Genomic DNA, 20,777 nt, shown 5'->3' on the forward strand with positions numbered 1-20,777 from the left:
ATGGAAAATAATGGTCAAGAAATTTCTTTTAAAAATTAATTACAGGGACTTCCCTAGTGGTCCAGTGGTTAAGACTGTGTGCATCCAATGCAAGGGGCACAAGTTCATTCCTTGGTCAGGAAAACTAAGTTCCCACATCCTACAAGCTCCAAAATCACTGCAGATGGTGACTGAAACCATGGAATTAAAAGACACTTGCTCCTTGGAAGAAAAGCTATGACAAAACTAGACAGTATATTAAAAAGCTGAGGCATCACAAAGATCCATCTACTCAAAACTGGTTTTTCCAGTAGTCGTGTACAGATGTGAGAGCTGGACAATAAAGAAGGTAAAGCACCAAATAATTGATATTTTTGAACTATGGTGCTGGAAAGGACCCTTGAAAGTATCACAGACAGCAAGGAGATCATACCAGTCAATACTAAAGGAAACCAACCATGAATAATCATTGGAAAAACATGTTGAAGCTGAAGCTCCAATACTTTGGCCACCTGATGCAAAGAGCTGACTTACTGGAAAAGACCCTACTGATGGGAAACACTGAGGATGAGAAGAATGAGGCAACAGAGGATAAGATGGTTGGATGGCATCACTGACTCAATGGACATGAGTTTGAGCAAGCTCCAGTAGTTGGTGATGGACAGGGAAGACTGGTGTGCTACAGTTCATGGGGTCTCAAAGAGTCAGATACAACTTAGCACATGAACAACAACAAGCCATTGACATACGATGACATGCTCAGTCACCTCCAACTCCCCACAACCCCATGAACTGCAGCCCACCAGGCTCCTCTGTGGAATTTTCAAGGCAAGAATATTGCAGTGGGTTGCCATTCCTAGGCTGGGTTGCCTAGTGGGTTGCATCTTCTTGACCAAGGGGTCGAATCTGCATGTCTTGTGTTTCTTGCACGGGCAGGCAGATTCTTTACCACTGAGCCAACTGGGAAGCCCAACATGCCATATGCATGGCCGAAAAAAAAATAAAAAAAAAAAAGGCTTTAACTTTTTAAAATTAAATTCAGCCCTTAGGGGGGATGTATGTTTTTCTTCCCATAGAGAAGAGGTAGATTAAGGCGATTTTTTTCTTACTTAGAAGACTGATAAATCTAGAGTACAGGGTCTCACATTCTGGCCAAAAGAACCAATGTTCTTACTAAAAATCTCCGTTATTCTTCTTGACAAAATGCATTCACTCAGTATATCTATGAAAATGAATTAAACCAATTAGGAAATCAAGTAAAAAATTAGATATTAATGTTTAGTATACTATATTTCAGTATGAGATGGCTATTCAGCTATTCACTTGCCTAATATCTTGTGGTAAAGCTTCAGGAGTAGAGGGAAAGATAAAATTAATAAACCTTGCCTGTCTAAATCCATTACAGGCTAACATTATCCTTTGCCATTTTCCCAATGACAGAACATACATAGCAGGAGGTAGTTGAATTACCTTCTGCTTCCTGCTGAATCTTTCTTTAAGAATGTGAACCTTTAATCAGAAGTGACATGTTTCTGACCTAATGTTACATATGGGAGGTGTATAGACATATGAAGTCAAGGGCTCCTCCCTCATTCCAAAAGACAAACAGCTATTCTTAGATGGGTCAGAAGAGTAAAAAAGTCAGTCCTTCCATAAGAACTGTCCTAATCTGTATCAGTACATCTCCTGAGCCATTTATTTAAACAATGACACCACAAGATACAACAGCACAAGTTTGAGATTATAAATTGAGTTGGAAAAAGCTTTGCTTGTCATTAAAATAGTGAGTAAATTTGAAATAGTAGTCCTTCATTTTATAGCAATAACCACATATGTCACCTTATATCAAAACCACAAACCATATCCTATATTGGATAAAGAAATATATCCCAAATGTGTCTTATAATGGCTGAATAATGATAGTCAGCAGAGCTTTACTGACATGATAATCATTGCTATAGAAAAATTATTCATTGTTAAAGAAAAAAATAAGATCACAAAATTCTATATATAATATGAATCTGTTTTATGATAAACTACCTATATGCTTTTTATGAGAAAAATGTCTGGAAGAGTATGAAGCAAGGTACAGGTATGCTTAACTCTGCGTGGTAGAATTAAGGGTTTAAAATTTGTTTCACAATAATTATGTAACATCGTATAATGGGAAATGGGTATTGTTTTGTTTTTGTTGAACAGTTTTAACAATGTGCTAAAATGCTTAAGATATAATGTTAATGACTTAGCATAAATAATATGCAGTCCAATTGGGATTCAGATTTCAAATTTTAATAAATATATACATTTTTACATTCACAAAAAAATGCCATTAGTGGATAATTCAGGTTTCTTGTATACCTGAATGCAATGATTTTGTTTTTGCTTTCTTAATGAATCAGGAGATTTATTTTTCAAGATGATAACTATGATTGCTAAAGCACATCAGTACCACTTTAACTACTGCTTAACATAAAATAACATGGGAGTCTTAAAGTATATATGTTACAGATTACAAGATCACACGTATTAAGACTTGAGGAGCTAAAATAAAATTTAGAAATAATTCATAGAGAAGAGTTAACACCTATCCTACTCCAACTCTTCCAGAAAATTGCAGAGGAAGGTAAACTTCCAAACTCATTCTATGAGGCCACCATCACCCTTAAACCAAAACCTGACAAAGATGCCACAAAAAAAAGAAAACTACAGGCCAATATCACTGATGAACATAGATGCAAAAATCCTCAACAAAATTCTAGCAATCAGAATCCAACAACACATTAAAAAGATCATACATCATGACCAAGTGGGCTTTATCCCAGGGATGCAAGGATTCTTCAATATCTGCAAATCAATCAATGTAATTCACCACATTAACAAATTGAAAAACAAAAGCCATATGATTATCTCAATAGATGCAGAGAAGGCCTTTGACAAAATTCAACATCCATTTATGATAAAAGCTCTCCAGAAAGCAGGAATAGAAGGAACATACCTCAACATAATAAAAGCTATATATGACAAACCCACAGCAAACATTATCTTCAATGGTGAAAAATAGAAAGCATTTCCCCTAAAGTCAGGAACAAGGCAAGGGTGCCCACTTTCACCACTACTATTCAACATAGTTCTGGAAGTTTTGGCCACAGCAATCAGAGCAGAAAAAGAAATAAAAGGAATCCAAATTGGAAAAGAAGAAGTAAAACTCTCACTGTTTGCAGATGACATGATCCTCTACATAGAAAACCCTAAAGACTCCACCAGAAAATTACTAGAGCTAATCAATGAATATAGTAAAGTTGTAGGATATAAAATCAACACACAGAAATCCCCTGCATTCCTATACACTAATAATGAGAAAGTAGAAAAAGAAATTAAGGAAACAATTCCATTCACCATTGCAACGAAAAGAATAAAATACTTAGGAATATATCTACCTAAAGAAACTAAAGACCTATATGTATAAAATTATAAAACACTGACGAAAGAAATCAAAGAGGACACTAATAGATGGAGAAATATACCATGTTCATGGATTGGAAGAATCAATATACTGAAAATGAGTATACTACCAAAAGCAATCTACAGATTCAATGCAATCCCTATCAAGCTACCAACGGTATTTTTTCACAGAGCTAGAACAAATAATTTCAAGATTTGTATGGAAATACAAAAAACCTCAAATAGACAAAGCAATCTTGAGAAAGAAGAATGGAACTGGAGGAATCAACCTCCCTGACTTCAGGCTCTACTACAAAGCCACAGTCATCAAGACAGTATGGTACTGGCAAAAAGACAGAAATATAGATCAGTGGAACAAAATAGAAAGCCCAGAGATAAATCCACACACCTATGGACACCTTATCTTCGACAAAGGAGACAAGAATATACAATGGATTAAAGACAATCTCTTTAAAAAGTGGTGCTGGGAAAACTGGTCAACCACTTGTAAAAGAATGAAACTAGATCACTTTCTAACACCATACACAAAAATAAACTCAAAATGGATTAAAGATATAAACGTAAGACCAGAAACTATAAAACTCCAAGAAGAGAACATAGGCAAAACACTCTCTGACATAAATCACAGCAGGATCGTCTATGATCCACCTCCCAGAATTCTGGAAATAAAAGCAAAAATAAACAAATGGGATCTAATTAAAATTAAAAGCTTCTGCACAACAAAGGAAAATATAAGCAAGGTGAAAAGACAGCTTTCTGAATGGGAGAAAATAATAGCAAGTGAAGCAACTGACAAACAACTAATCTCAAAAATATAAAAACAACTTATGCAGCTCAAGTCCAGAAAAATAAATGACCCAATCAAAAAATGGGCCAAAGAACTAAATAGACATTTCTCCAAAGAAGACATACGGATGGCTAACAAACACATGAAAAGATGCTCAACATCACTCATTATCAGAGAAATGCAAATCAAAACCACAATGAGGCACCATTTCACACCAGTCAGAATGGCAGCGATCTGAAAGTCTACAAGCAATAAATGCTGGAGAGGGTGTGGAGAAAAGGGAACCCTCTTACACTGTGGTGGGAATGCAAACTAGTATAGCCACTATGGAGAATAGTGTGGAGATTCCTCAAAAAACTGTAAATAGAACTGCCTTATGACCCAGCAATCCCACTGCTGGGCACACACACCATGGAAACCAGAATTGAAAGAGACACGTGTACCCCAATGTTCATCACAGCACTGTTTATAATAGCCAGGACATGGAAGCAACCTAGATGTCCATCAGCAGATGAATGGATAAGAAAGCTGTGGTACATATACACAATGGAGTATTACTCAGCCATTAAAAAGAATATATTTGAATCAGTTCTAATGAGGTGGATGAAACTGGAGCCGATTATACAGAGTGAAGTAAGCCAGAAAGAAAAACACCAATACAGGAAACTAACACATATATATGGAATTTAGAAAGATGGTAATGGTAACCCTGTATGGGAGACAGCAAAAGAGACACAGATGTATAGAATGGACTTTTAGACTCTGTGGGAGAGGGAGAGGGTGGGATGATTTGGGAGAATGGCATTGAAACATGTATACTATCAGGTAAGAAACGAATCGCCAGTCTATGTTCGATGCAGGATGCAGGATGCTTGGGGCTGGTGCACAAGGATGATCCAGAGAGATGATATGGTGTGGGAGGTGGGAGGGGGGTTCAGGATTGGGAACTCATGTACACCCGTGACTGATTCATGTCAATGTATGGCAAAACCAATACAGTATTGTAAAGCAAAATAAAGTAAAAATAAAAATTAAAAAAAAAAATTTAAGGGGATTAAACACTTCAATTTAAAGCAACAAAATAAAAGTAGCAAAATCCTCATTAAAAAAAAAGAAATAATTTAAAGGAATAATTATAAGAACCACTAAATAAGCCTGGCATGCTGCAGTCTATAGGGGTGGCAAAGGGTTGGACACGACTGAGCAACTGAACTAAAATGTAAGATTAGAATGCAGATCTCCTGATTCTCTGATCAGAGTAATTAATTAAATTTCTGAAATCTAGTAAATGACTTCTATTTTAAATAAATATTAAGTTTGTGCAAAAGTAATTTCAATTTTGCATTGTTGAACTTTGCCATTTCATACTAGAATACATTATTAAATAAATGTGGTTATGTTATACACCATTTTAATGTGCATTTCATGCTTTATGTTTTTTGGTAGTAAATTATTATTTGCTATTTACAAGTATTTTAGACTATGGAAATCATGCTAGATGAAAAGCAAATTTGAGATATTTTCTTACCCAGGTTCATAATGGGTCATAAGGCAATGGAGACAACTCTCAGTATCAATCAGCATTTGGCCCAGGAACTGCTAATGAACACACAGTGCAGTCAAGAACTTTGCAAAGGAGACCAGAACATTGAAGATGAGGAGCACAGTGACTGGCCATCGGAAGTTGACAATGACCAACTGAGAGTATCTTCGATGCTGATTCTCTTACAACTACACAGGAAGTTGCCCAAGAACTCAACATTAACCATTCTAGAGTTATTAGACATTTGAAGCAAACTGGAAAGGTAAAAATGCTTGATAAGAGGGTACCTCAAGAGCTAATCTCAAGTCAAAATTTGTTGTTTGGAAGTGTCATCTTCTCTTATTTTATGCAACAACAGTGAGCCACTTCTCGATCTGATTATGATGTGCAATGAAAAGGCGATTTTATATGACAACCAGCAATGACCAGCTTAGTGGCTGGACCAAGAAGAAGCTCCAAAGCATTTCCCACAGCCAAAATAGCATGAAAAAAGGATCATGGACACTGTTTGGTGGTCTGCTGCCCGTCTGATCCACTATAGCTTTCTGAATTCCTGTGAAACCATTACATCTGAGAAGTATGCTCAGCACATCAATGAGATGCACCAAAAACTGCAACACCTGCAGCCAGTATCGGTCAACAGAAAGGGTCCTATTCCTTTCCACAACAATGCCTAACCGCATATCATTCAAAAGTTGAACAAACTGGGTTACAAAGTTTTGCCTCATCTGCCATATTCGCCTAACTTCTAGCCAACTGACTACCACTTCTTCAGGCATCTCAACAATATTTTGCAGGGAAAATACTTCCATATCCAACAGGAGGCATAAAATCCTTTCCAACAGTTCAACAAATCCTGAAACATGGATTTTTATGTTACAGGAATAAACAAACTTATTTCTCATCGGCAAAAAAGTGTTGATTGTAATGATTCCTATCTTGTTTAATAAAGATGTATTTAAGCCTAGTTATAATGACTTAAAATTCAGGGTCCAGAATCATAATTACTTTTGCATCAACCTGGTAACAATTGGCTGCTGCTGCTGCTAAGTCACTTCAGTCGTGTCCGACTCTGTGTGACCCCATAGATGGCAGCCCACCAGGCTCCCTCGTCCCTGGGATTCTCCAGGCAAGAACACTGGAGTGGGTTGCCATTTCCTTCTCCAATGCATGAAAGTGAAAAGTAAAAGTGAAGTCGCTCAGTCGTGTCCGACTCTTAGCAACCCCATGGAACGCAGCCTACCAGGCTCCTCCACCCATGGGATTTTCCAGGCAAGAGTACTGGAGTGGGGCGCCATTGCCTTCTCTGTGACAGTCTAAATTATACCTATGTAACATTCTTTATGAAGTAATGTCAACACCAGATTAATTTGATTTTCACTTGCTTTAGTTGCACTCATCAGCAGAAATTCTGTATTTTCTATGCCATTTTTCCTTGAAGTGTTCTGAAAATAATTTGATTGGACAAATTTTATCTTGGAATTAAATATAATTAATCTATTTGAAATATTTGCTTTATAAATTGCTAGGAATTCTTCTTCCTAGACAGTGAAAAGTCTGTTGTCACCATTTCTACAGCTGAGCTAATCCCAAGAAAGTATTTTTACCTCCAGCCATATCTCTTAAAGAAATATATAAATAGTATCATAAAAGAAAGGAGGTATTTTATCTTATGATCACACTGGCATAACTGAGTTATCAGCTAGCCAAGAGTGAAGGTAGGAATCTTTATTTAAGGATATTATTACTCTTTAGTCATAAATTATAAACTCAGACTTGAAAAATAACATTACTCATCACTTTTCTTAATTATTTCTGTAGATCTTTCAATACGGTTTAAAAAGCAGATGCTTGATAAGACATGATGAGAATAAAAAGAAAGGCCTGGTTTAAGAGAAAATATACAATGCTTGATCACATGAAAATTAGAGGGCATGCCACAAACGAGACAGTGGGTCTGTGGCTACAGGACACTTTTTAAAGGCTGTCACGGCAACTTGGGTCTCAAACCAGGCACCTACCCTCCTTTTTCTTCATCTCAGGCTGCCAAAGCAATGGCTAGAGATAATTGACTCCACTGTAGTTTTGTGATCTCAAAATGGTTTGACAATCCTCTTGGTATTTTAGTAGTTCCCTTTTTCATATTAGACATATCTGACCTGGACCTTTCCCATCTCTTCAACTGACTTCCTCATTTCTGCTCCTCTTGTTCTTTTTGTTCAAGACAAAGGAGTGTCTTCAAAGAATCATGGAAAGATACCTGGGGTAAAATTCTACAATATAAAACTACTACCTTGATAGCTAAAGCTTTCTCTGTTGTAGCCTTCTGTTTATTTATCAAATATCCCCAGCATTCATTTCTTTATCAAATATTAAGTAACATGGCATACTTATTATCTACAAATTACTATGCTACTCCAAATATTTAATTTCACTTTCCAGACTGATGTCAGAACATCAATTTTCTTCTATTTATTAATCTCATTTGATTTAGAAGATGACTGGGTTATTAACATGACATTATTGATCCCCCTTCCTTTTTTATTTATGAGGAAATTAAAACCTGAAGAAGATGCTTAAGGCTAAATAAGAGGTCAAAGACAAAAGCCCAAGCTAAAACACAAGTTCTATTGCCATAATACTTTGTTAAGGAAATTGGCTGCACTGAGCAATTGTGTCTCTGCATAGCATCAGAACTCTGTGCTTCTAAAATGATAATCAACCTGAAGAGTAACGGAATGACAGAGTAAGCTGCTCATCCATTCTTTTGGCAATGGGGAAACAAAAATCCAATCAGAATAAAAACATGTTAATGCCCAACCTACAACAACAGCAATAACAACAACAATCAGGGTTTTCTCGGGGACTCGGACAGTAAACAATCTGCCTGCAATGTAGAAGACCTGGGTTTGATCCCTGGATCAGGAAGATCATAGCCTGGTTGTCTGGAATCAAGGACCCTACCCACTGAGTACACATCCTCTACGGTGAGATGACCTTGTTTTCACACACAGCTACTAAAAGTACATGTCACATATAGGTAATTCTCTACCTCTAAGAGATGAGAAATAAGATTCTCTGGCTGCAGACTTCTAAATCTTGAGTGCTATTTCCTAGATAATAGAACCAGAGATGCCAAGGCCATTTTTCTTTTCCAAATTTTATCACGAAAAATTTCAAACCTGAAGACAAGTTGAAAGAACAGCATGACAAACACCTGTATGAAGGTGAAAGTGAAAGTTGTTCAGTCGTGTCTGACTCTCTGCAACCCTATGGACAATACAGTCCATCAAATTCTCCAGACCAGAATACTAGAGTGGGTAGCCTTTCCCTTCTTCAGGGGGTCTTCCCAACCCAGGAATTGAACCCAGGTCTCCCACATTGCAGGTGGATTCTTTACCAGCTGAACCACCAGGAAAGCCCAAACACCTGTATACTCACCATGAAATTAAAGAAACATTAATATTCTTCATACTATATTATCTTAAATATGTTTTAACACCTAAAAATTTCACTAAGGAAACTTTACAAGAGGCATACTCAGATCCTCTGAATGACTTCAATGACTTCTCCTCTAGCCCCCTCACCCCTGCCAATCTTTGTACATCTCAACAGAAGGAACACTTAAATCCTTAAAGGATTTTGCCTTGAACATGCATGACATTCAGCCCAGAGGATTTGTTCTATCCAATTTCTTCATCACTGCTTTGATATTTAAAGCCTTCATTGTACCAGTTTTCTATATCTAGGTCTTCATGGTTGCCTTTCAGCTCTCCTTATCCCAACTGATGAACCTTGCCTTTATCGGTTTCTTTGCAATGATCTTTTCTCTGCCCCATCATTATACACACCAAAAATCATACCTTTGTAAACTGAGATTGGTGTGAATCTCAGAACCTAAAAGTGAACCTTCCACAGATGACTCAGGACTATAGTTCTTTAGGGACTTATTCTATCAATCAGAACAATGTCTGTATCTGTGGATCAATGCAAGGTATTCCTATCTCACTATTCTTTACCTTCCTTTTTTTCCTTTGCATGCTCTCAGGTGATTTCTACTATTCTTTACTTCCACTTGCAAGTACCTAAGGAGTAGGACAGAATGATAATAAAGAGCAAGATCTTTGTATTCAAACAATTATGCTTTCCTGGGCAGTAGCTGTGTAACTTGGTATACAAGTTCCAGAGCTGCTTCATGTAAGAAGGAAAAACCAATCAATCAACAAACCAACAGTGCCCACTCTGTAGGAATTAAAGTTGATATTAAATGAAATTATATAAGGAATGTTCTGGCACAGTGCCAAGTACAGACTAAATCCTTTACTGAGTACTAACTACTAATATTAATATTATTACTATTCTAAATGCTGTTGGAAGTCAGTCACTACTGAACATAGATACAAGTTAAGTTTTTAGCAAACTAAGAACTGAGGTCAGGGTGTAGAATGACTGAGGTCAGGGGGTAGGTAAGTAGCAGGAGGAATTAAGCAGGTCTTAATCAACCCACCAGTAGTGATTTTAATTGAGTTCCTTTCACTTATTTATTGAAAAAATGAAACTTCTGCTGTTAAAAAGGGATATCCAGCCTGCATCAAACTTCAGCCATGAAATAAATTGTTCTATCAGCTAAAAACTGGAAAGAGATATATACAAATTTCCTGAAACACCTCTTACCAATTTCATATTCAGAAGTAACTATACAATTGATAGAACAATCACAATCCATGAGCCTTCCTCAAGTAGAAATGTTAATTTTATGGACATCAGATGTGTTCAGGAACTTGCATATGTTGACAGTCCTTGTCGGAAGCAGGGCTGAGATAGTGATGATTTTCAGTAATGGTATCCAGTTGGTCTTGATAAGAATGAATAGCAACCACCTTTTTTGTCTGATTATTGGCTTAATGCCTTAAAAGAGCCGTATTTATCACCTGTGCTGGCCCCCTCTTTTCCCTCTCAATTGTACAGACATTCTGATTGCTGATTTTCCCACCCATTCAACTTTGAATATGTGCATTCAGAATTCACTGACAATCTTCATTTAGTTTATTTATAGTGTAGGTGCTTTGCCAATGCTGGGTATAACAGAGAACATAACTGGTTCTCTGTTCTAAATGTGGGTATCATCAGGAAAAACGAAGAGGGCAAGATTATTTCTACATGATTGCTGTGAAGATCTGCTGGGCAAATGCATCCAGCACTGGGTCAGATGCTTTGCCAAAACTTGCCACTCCCTGCTGAGTTAGTAACTTATTTCTGTGCCTTTCTCTGCCTTCTTCAGGATTCTGACTTCTCTCTGTGTGTAACTCTTAAAACATGTGAATTACAACCTCCACTGCCCATGTGGTCACCATTTTATCAAGGTCTTTGTGATGCCTTATGTTTTGTAATGGATTCCACAATATATATGCTAAGACAATTATTTCCATAAATCCGTTCAAATGCCACCACTTTGGTGGAGTCTGCAGATACTGCCAGTTAACTCGTTTTATTTTTCCTGTTTCCCTTTTTCCATAAGGCTTGTATGTGAGCAGTGCCTGTATCCAATCCATCTCTTTACTTTCAATGGCTGATGGAGTACAAACATGTTCTCTCTTTGCTTCCCTCTCTCCCTCCCTTGATAAACAAATACTATTTTCTCTACAAACAGGATAAACAAAGAAGCTGGCTTATAGGGATCTAAGACAATGAACCTATTAGGACACTGAATACAGCAGATAATGAAAATGAGATGTAACAGATAGGAACAATGCCAGAGAGGCATCCTAGGCTAACAGTTATGAGCTCTGGCTCTGAACTTAGAACAGGACTGGGATCCCATTTTCACTGTTTACTTCTCTGTGATATTAGACAAGCTATACCAGCCTTCATTTGAAATAAAGACGGTAACAGTTTTAACTTATGAGGTTGTTGCATGTCATCATAACTGTAATAACACTTGGAGTGTACTAACTAATGTCTGACCCCTGACAAGTTTGTTCAATAAATGAATAACAATATTGTTATTATCATCACCATTATGATAAAGTCATCAAGTGTTCATGTAAAACAGAATATATCAGACACACTGAACATTACAAAATGTCATTTTTTTCCCTAATAATGCACAGGAATTCTTTACCCTGAGATGTTTTCAGAGTAAGACAGATATCTTTTTTCTTCATCATTTTCCAGGAAAATAAACTTTTTATAGATGAAACTAATATTTCACAACTTATCCACCAAAGAGAGCAGAGCATCACAATCCTTTCTGCTATAAAAGTGCATTTAATAGTGTCAATTCACTATTAATAAACATGAGATGATGGCTTTATTTATTTGCAAGTCTGATTACTCCTTGGAGGTGAGAGGACACAGAAAGCCTTCGTGTCCTTGGAAGGCCAGACTCAGTTCTGGCCTTCTCAGTTCTTGTCCATAAATCCGTTCAAATGCCACCACTTTGGTGGAGTCTGCAGATACTGCCAGTTAACTTGTTTTATTTTTCCTCACAGAGCTCAGGAACAATTCAGGAAACAGAGCATCTGCCACATTCAAACAAGCATTGGGCATTCAGAACTTTTTTCCACTTTAAAGAAACCCCATGTGCAAGCTATTTTAATATTGCTTATCCCTACCTCTTAAAGAAAGCAGCTTTAGGATCAGCAGCTGATATTGGAAGATAATTCAGAAAAAAACTTAGGCTTAGCTGGGGATAAGTCCCTTTGTAAACATGCTACCCTAAGCTCTCAGATGTCTATTGAATAGGAGGTTTAACTGCTTATCAGCAAAATTAAAGGAGGACTCAGGAAAATAGCACAATATTTCCCTTCAATAAAGAACAGAAAGTATTGTGCTCAGGAAAAGTTCAATATTGAAACGGTCACTACAGACCTGAGGCCATAAAGGACTGTCCCATCCGGATGCAGGCGGATCATACGGTTCTTGACGGTCACTCCGTGCACAAATGACTTCTTATCGTTCAGGAAGTAGGTATCAGGCACCCAGAGTTGGTCTGCCACTCTATTGTCCAGAGTCAAGTTTAAAGGTATTACGTTATAGGACAGCCTCTTATCTCTCCAAGCTTGCTGAAAGTACATTGTCAAGGTATAATCCTGTGAAATTGAGAAGATAAAAAAAAATAAATAAATAGTTTATTTTGTACCTAAATGGAATTGGGAGATAAGGAAACACTTGAGTATTCACAAGAAAATATATCCAACCAAGTACTATAAACATATACTATTTACAAATTCAGTTTAGTTCAGTCACTCAGTCATGTCTGAATCTGCAACCTCATGGACTGCAGCCCGCCATGCTTCCCTGCCCATCATCAACTCACGGAGCTTGCTCAAACTCATATCAAATTCACATATTGGCAAATATTAATTTACTAAATCCATTCCAACTCAGTCCATACTATGCGATGGGCACCACAGTAGGTACAAAAGTGAAGAGAGCATATACTTTTGAAATTTGCTATATATTACTCAGGAAGAGAGCTTCCCTTATGGCTTAGGTGGTAGAGGATCTGCCTGCAATGAGGGAGACCTGGGTTTGATCCCTGGGTTGGGAAGATCCTCTAGAGAAGGAAAAGGCTCCCCACTCCAGTATTCTGGTCTGGAGAAGTCTATACAGTTCATGGGGTTGCAAAGAGTCAGACTGACCGAGTGACTTTCACTCACTCAGGAAGAAAGATGGTAAGGAATAATTATTTAGTAAGTAATTTGTCTTTCTAAAAGAGGGTACTCAGGATTGCTTTTGGTGGGAAATAAATACAATAGCAAAAAATGGTCAATTAATTACAGTAGTAATTATAAGAGTTTATATGAAAATCTGTATCTGTCTAATCAAGGTGTGCTTCCTACTGGAGGTGTCATTTATATTGAGACTTATCGCATATAGCTTCCTACCTATCTAAACAATATAAGTTCAGTTAGTATTTCATTAGAATTTTAGAAATTCTGGATCATCAGACAAGTCTCCTTACTTTGGAGAAACAGTGGTTGTTATAAATTGAGCATTGGTCTTAGAGTCCCAGTCTCCAGCATTTCCTAACTATTTCTAGGACGTAAATTTACATAACTTCTTTTTACTTCATTTCCATTAACTATAAATGGGGCTTTTAATACATCCTTGATCTATCAAAAGATTATTATGACAATTAAATGTGTAACTCAAATGTAATCTGTGAACTACAGAAAGCTATATATTATGAATAAAGCACTTACATACATCTTGTGACATGTTTTCTCCCTTAGAGGCCCATGGCTACAATGTAATTGCTCTCTCACCCTCATTTGAATGACTAAATGAAGGACTAAGTATTCTTTTGAAAAGGATAATTACCATTCTATTTTAAAATCAGTTCACAATGCCCTACTTGAGGGCTTAAAAAAAACAAAACTAGAATCCAGTATTAATCATCTCTGCAACCTCAAAGCCAGCACAATCCTAGGGCACAAATAATGAATGAATGAATGAATGAATGAATGTTCAATAAACTAAGTCTATTGGATTTCTGCACATACCTGATTACTCTTGTGGATAAAATACACACTTCAATCTCTGTGAAGTCCATGAGTTTCTCCAACCCTTGCTGAGATTTCTACATGCTAATATGGCTATGGAATTTTAAAATATGACTTACAAGATATTACCTGATAAAAGCATTAAACAGTTTCATAGGAAAAGTATAATCCTCTGGCAAAAAATTTAAATATTTCTCCTGGTTTCACAAACATATAAATTTTTATCTCATTTAGGAGTCAGTGTGGAGCTGACTTCTGAATGAGAAGTACAAAATCAAATAAATATTCTAATAGAAGAATATTAATATCTTAAAGGGAGTCAGGCAAGACTGAATGACTAACACCTCTACACAAAAGATATGCCACCAACTCAATGGACATGAATTTGAGCAAACTCTGGGAGATAGTGAGGGACAGAGAAGTCTGGTGTGCTGCAGTCCATGGTATCACAGAGTCAGACATGACCTAGCGACTGAACGACAACAAAAGTATATTAAATAACTGTAGGTGAAATTTTCTTGAGCGTGTTACTTTAGTCAGTGCTTTGAACTGTTTCATCAGACTCTAATTCTTAATAAAGAATTAGTCTGAGGATCTCTAGCACAGCATCTTGATTTATAATAAAAGCAAAGTTGAAGGTATGAATTATATAACTAGAGAAGAGAAAATGGATCAGACACATTTTTATACATCTCTGTGTAACAAATGGCCTAAAAACTTGGCCATAAATAAACAAACAATTTATAGCGTGCTCGAGAGAACACACTTAGTGATTTCTAATTCTTAGACATAAAATGGAAAATTTTATTATTATCTCTGTTACAAGATATAGCTACATAAGCCCTCTAAAGATTTAGGGGAGATAACACAGTTTGGAAGGTGCTGGGGTTTATCAGTCAGCTGAGATGTGTTAGGACAAAGGAAATTGTATTTTCTTTGGGGCTAAATAAATGGTGTTATTGTGAGATCCTGAGTCATATGCTAACTCCTGTTATTTGTCAGCAAGGCAGTGTCTGCTAAGAAATGCTCCCAGACAGACCCTGGTGATTCTGCCAACTGTCACATCAATTTTCATTTCTTTTAGTTCTAAATGACACATCAAGACACTGTCAAGAAAAGAAGTTCCTGAATCAAAATAAATGCTATTGGACATAGAAGAAAGGAAAGGTTCTATGTTCTACCCTTTCTCTCCCGGGTCTTCATGCCCCCAGAATGAATGCTCTGAGCTTTTATGTAGAAAACATATTCTTTACACCTGGAGAAGACTCTTGAGAGTCCCATGGACTGCAAGGAGATCCAACCAGTCCATTCTGAAGGAGATCAGCCCTGGGATTTCTTTGGAAGGACGGATGCTAAAGCTGAAACTCCAGTACTTTGGCCACCTCATGCAAAGAGTTGACTCATTGGAAAAGACTCTGATGTTGCAAGGGATTGGAGGCAGGCGGAGAAGGGGACAACAGAGGATGAGATGGCTGGATGGCATCACTGACTCGATGGACGTGAGTCTGAGTGAACTCCGGGAGTTGGTGATGGACAGGGAGACCTGGCGTGCTGCGATTCATAGGGTCGCAAAGAGTCGGACACGACTGAGTGACTGAACTGAACTGAACAAGCCTACTTTCAGGAAGTTGTTCAGAGTTGGTTTATTCAAAATGAAAAAAAAAAAAAGTAAATCACTTCTGGGTGCTCCACAGTCCATGGCATCACCATGCAAGAAGGACTCAGATAATCACAACCAAAACTAAAACCAATGAACTTTCAGTGCCGAACAAAATGGAGTATGCCTACTACAGGCTGTCTTTCCCACTAATCACAACTAATCATCCTGGAAAGAATTAAAAAGCTACTACCTAAGGACGGTGCAAAGTAAAATCTAGTAGGCAGACTGGCAAAAAATCAAAATGTGATGGTGAGTTTCTTATTTGTTTTTTCTTCCTTTCATCTTCTTAAAGTAATACACACTCACACAAACATAGCCAAAGTATTAATAAATGGAGAGATACACCAAGTTCCTGGATTTTAAGAAATGAGCATTGTTAAGATGTCAATTCTTCTCAAATTGCTCTATAGATAAAATTTAATCTCAATTAATATTTGAGTAGGATTTCTGTAGATATACTGATTCTAAAATTTATATGGCAAGCACAGGAATGAGAATAAACAAAATAATTTCAAAGGAAAAGAATAAAATTGGAGGATTCACACTATCTGATTTCTAGACTTACTAGGAAACTACATTAAGACAGTATGACAGTGGAGTAATGATAGAAACACAGATCAATAAAACACTAGAATCTACAAATAAACACACATAAATATACTCAAAGATTTCCAAAGAAGGTAAAATGGTAGTAGATTTGAGAAAGCATAAAATTTTCAGCAAATAATGAGAATCAACTGCAGCATGCAAATGAAAATAAATAATTAAATAAGCAAATAAATAAGGAAACAAGTAAGCAAGGGATTCCCTGGTGGCTCAGACCGTAAAGCGTCTGCCTGCAATGCGGGAGACCTGGGTTCGATTCATGGGTCGGGAAGATCCCCTTGAGAAGGAAATGGCAATCCACTCCAGCACTCTTGCCTGGAAAATCCCATGGACGGCAGAGCCTGATAGGTTACAGTCCATGGGGTTGCAAAGAGTCGGACACGACTGAGCGACTTCACTTCACTTCAAGCAAGATAGCTGTCTAAGATCTTGCTTTTGAGTATGAGACCCACAAATTCACTGTCGCATATGTGAAATTTGTAAATGTGACATTCCCACATCCCAAAGGTAGGTGGTCTCCAAACTTTAAAACTAAGTAATTATGTTAAACAAGGCTCTCAAAATAAAACAAAAGCACAACTGACCATTTCAATTGCTGCTGATGATTCAGAGCAACTAAAACTGCAATGGCAGGTGGGAAAACAAATAGTCAACCACCTGGAAAACAACTGGACAATTTCTTATAACGTTAATAGATATTTGCCATACAAGGCAGCAAACCCACTCCTGAGCACGTGTCAAAAGCAGCTCCTGATACATGCAACATCATCACTGGTTTTCAAAGAAGGTTAAGTCAAAGAAGCAAGATTTAAAAAAAACACATGATATATGATTCCATTTATATGACATTTTGGAAAAACTTAGGGACAAAGAATAGATGAGAGCTTATCTGGGATTTGAGATGGAGGAGAGCGTGACCACAACGGGACAGAATGAAGGAATGGTCTGGGGTAGCAGAACTGCTCTGCATCTTAACTGCAGTGGCGGTTACACAACTAGATGAGTTAACTCATAGAATGATAAACCAAAATGAGTGCACCTTCTGTATGTAAATTTAAAAAATAAAATTTAAAACTGCTCGAGTAAAAAACAAACAAGCCCATGATCTCTAAGATAAGACACGCTCAGGTTCTTACTCAGGTATTCTCATGTCCCTCTGTTGTCACCCTGGTTGAGGTGAAGGAGTCTCTGTTTCCAACTCAAAAGAAGAAAGTCAAGCTAATTAACTTAGAAATTGGGGGAAAAAAGAGCTGCTCTGACATCTGGAGACAACAGAGCCATGCTACAAAATAATTCACCTAACGCATACCAGGTAACATGATATCTCATCAGCCTTCCACTAAGCGGTTACAGGTTCAGTTCCCCATGTGTACAATGAGACAACTGAACTAGGTAATTTTCAGGTCCATCTCTAGTAATAATATAATTCCATTCTAAGATATGCTTTGTCACACTTGTATTCAAATGCTTTTGCCTTTCAAAGTCTCCTAAATATCTAAAATACTTTTATAATTAATTCTTGCTATTTTTGTAATCCATTTCTAATACCAAGATTCAAAACCCTTTTATTTGGTATAGTGTTCTATAAAATATATGGCATGAAATAATTTGTGTATGTGTTTACTATCTTTTCTAACTTTATTATTTTGTGAATTGCCTATTCTTGCTCTACAGACATTTTTCTGCTGCATGTTTACTTCCTACAATTGGATATTGATAGATGGATATCTATCTATATAAAACATTTTATTTTATTATTTTGCTATTTTCTTTTAAATTTATTTTTATAAGTATTTAACTTTAGTTAAAACAAAAATTAGTTCAGAAGGCTTCTGTATACTTTTCACATTTTGCATAGTCTCAGAACAATATCAAATGACAATGTTAATATTAATATAATACTACTTACTAGACTTATCATGGGCGGCTGTGACCGGTGCACTTAGCACTGCTGAGAGGAGCTACCCTACGCTCAAGGTCAGGGGCAGAAGCCGGGAGGACCTCATGCCCGAGGGGCAGCAGCCAAGAGGAGTTACCCCACGTCTGAGGTCGGGGCAACGGCCGAGAGTGCCAGCCTGTGACACAGCAGGAACGGCTGAGAGGAGCTACCAAAGTCCAAGGTCAGGGGTGGCAGCTGAGACGAGCTACCCCGCGTTCGAGGTTAGGGGCGGCAGCCAAGAGGAGATAACCCACGTCCGAGGCCAGGGGAGGCGGCTGGTAGGAGCTACCCCACGTCCAAGGAGTGGTGGCTGCGCAGGCACAGGAGGGCCTAGAGAAGCTATTCCATGTTCAAGGTCAGGAGGGGCGGTGGTGAGGAGATAACCCTCGTCCAAGGTAAGGGGCAGTGGCTGCACTTTGCTGGAGCAACTGTGAAGATACTCCACGTCCAAGGTAAGAGAAACACAAGTAAAACGGTAACTGTTGCAAGAGGGCGTCAGAGGGCAGACACACTGAAACCATACTCACAGAAAACTAGTCAATCTAATCACACTAGGACCACAGCCTTGTCTAACTCAATGAAACCAAGCCATGCCAGTGAGGCCACCCAAGACGGGTGGGTCATTGTGGAGAAGTATGACAGAATGTTGTCCATTGGAGAAGGGAATGGCAAACCACTTCAGTATTCTTGCCTTGAGAACCCCATGAACAGTATGAAAAACCAAAATGATAGGATACTGAAAGGGGAACTCCCCAGGTCAGTAGGTGCCCAATATGCTACTGGAGATCAGTGGAGAAATAACTCCAGGAAGAATGAAGGAATGGAGCCAAAGCAAAAACAGTACCCAGTTGTGGATGTGACTGGTAAAGAAGCAAGGTCCAATGCTTTAAAGAGCAATATTGCATAGGAACCCGGAATGTCAAGTCCATGAATCAAGGCATATTGGAAGTGGTCAAACAAGAGATGGTAAGAGTAAACGTGGACATTTTAGGAATCAGAGAAATAAAATGGACTGGAATGGGTGAATTTAACTCAGATGACCATTATATCTACTACTGCGGGCAGGAATCCCTCAGAAGAAATGGAGTAGCCATCATGGTAAACAAAAGAGTCCAAAATGCAGTACTTGGATGCAATCTCAAAAATGATAGAATGATCTCTGTTCATTTCCAAGGCAAACCATTCAATATCAGAGGAATCCAAGACTATGCCCCAACAGGTAACGCTGAAGAAGGTGAAGTTGAATGGTTCTATGAAGACCTACAAGACCTTTTAGAACTAACACCCAAAAAAGATGTCTTTTTCATTATAGGAGACTGGAATGCAAAAGTAGGAAGTCAAGAAACACCTGGAGTAACAGGCAAATTTGGCCTTGGAATGCGGAATGAAGCAGGGCAAAGACTAATAGAGTTTTGCCAAGAAAATGCACTGGTCATAGCAAACACCCTCTTCCAACAAACAAGAGAAGACTCTACACATGGACATCACCAGATGGTCAACACTGAAATCAGATTGATTATATTCTTTGCAGCCAAAGATGGAGAAGCTGTATACAGTCAACAATAACAAGACGGGGAGCTGACTGTGGCTCAGATCATGAACACCATATTGCCAAATTCAGACTGAAATTGAAGATGGCAGGGAAAACTGCTAGACCATTCAGGTATGACCTAAATCAAATCCCTTATGATCATACAGTGGAAGTGAGAAATAGATTTAAGGGCCTAGATCAGATAGAGTGCCTGGTGAACTATAGAACAAGGTTCGTGGCATTGTACAGGAGACACGGATCAAGAGCATCCTCATGGAAAAGAAATGCAAAAAAGCAAAATGGCTGTCTGGGGAGGCCTTACAAATAGCTGTGAAAAGAAGAGAAGCAAAAAGCAAAGGAGAAAAGGAAAGATATAAGCATCTGAATGCAGAGTTCCAAAGAACAGCAAGAAGAGATGAGAAAGACTTCCTCAGCGATCAATGCAAAGAAATAGAGGAAAACAACAGAATGGGAAAGACTAGAAATCTCTTCAAGAAAATCAGAGATACCAAGGGAACATTTCATGCAAAGATGGGCTCAAAAAAGGACAGAAATGGTATGGACCTAACAAAAGCAGAAGATATTAAGAAGAGGTGGCAAGAATACACAGAACTGTACAAAAAGGATCTTTACAACCCAGATAATCATGATGGTGTGATCACTCACCTAGAGTCAGCCATCCTGGAATGTGAAGTCAAATGGGCCTTAGCAAGCATCACTACGAACAAAGCTAGTGGAGGTGATAGAATTCCAGTTGAGCTAT

At 37.8% G+C, this 20,777-nt stretch overlaps 1 protein-coding gene across 1 annotated transcript in view; it reads right to left on the reverse strand.

Annotated features, from left to right (window-relative positions):
• The window catches only part of GABRB2 (gamma-aminobutyric acid type A receptor subunit beta2), a 301,134-nt gene that overhangs the window by 177,071 nt on the left and 103,286 nt on the right, over window positions 1-20,777 (reverse strand). Inside the window, exon 4 of the mRNA XM_052643868.1 lies at window positions 12,642-12,862. Coding sequence (XP_052499828.1) covers window positions 12,642-12,862 — 221 coding nt within the window. The remainder of the gene's footprint in view (window positions 1-12,641; window positions 12,863-20,777) is intronic.

Source organism: Budorcas taxicolor, chromosome 7 (assembly GCF_023091745.1).
Source record: "Budorcas taxicolor isolate Tak-1 chromosome 7, Takin1.1, whole genome shotgun sequence".
NCBI lineage: Eukaryota > Metazoa > Chordata > Mammalia > Artiodactyla > Bovidae > Budorcas > Budorcas taxicolor.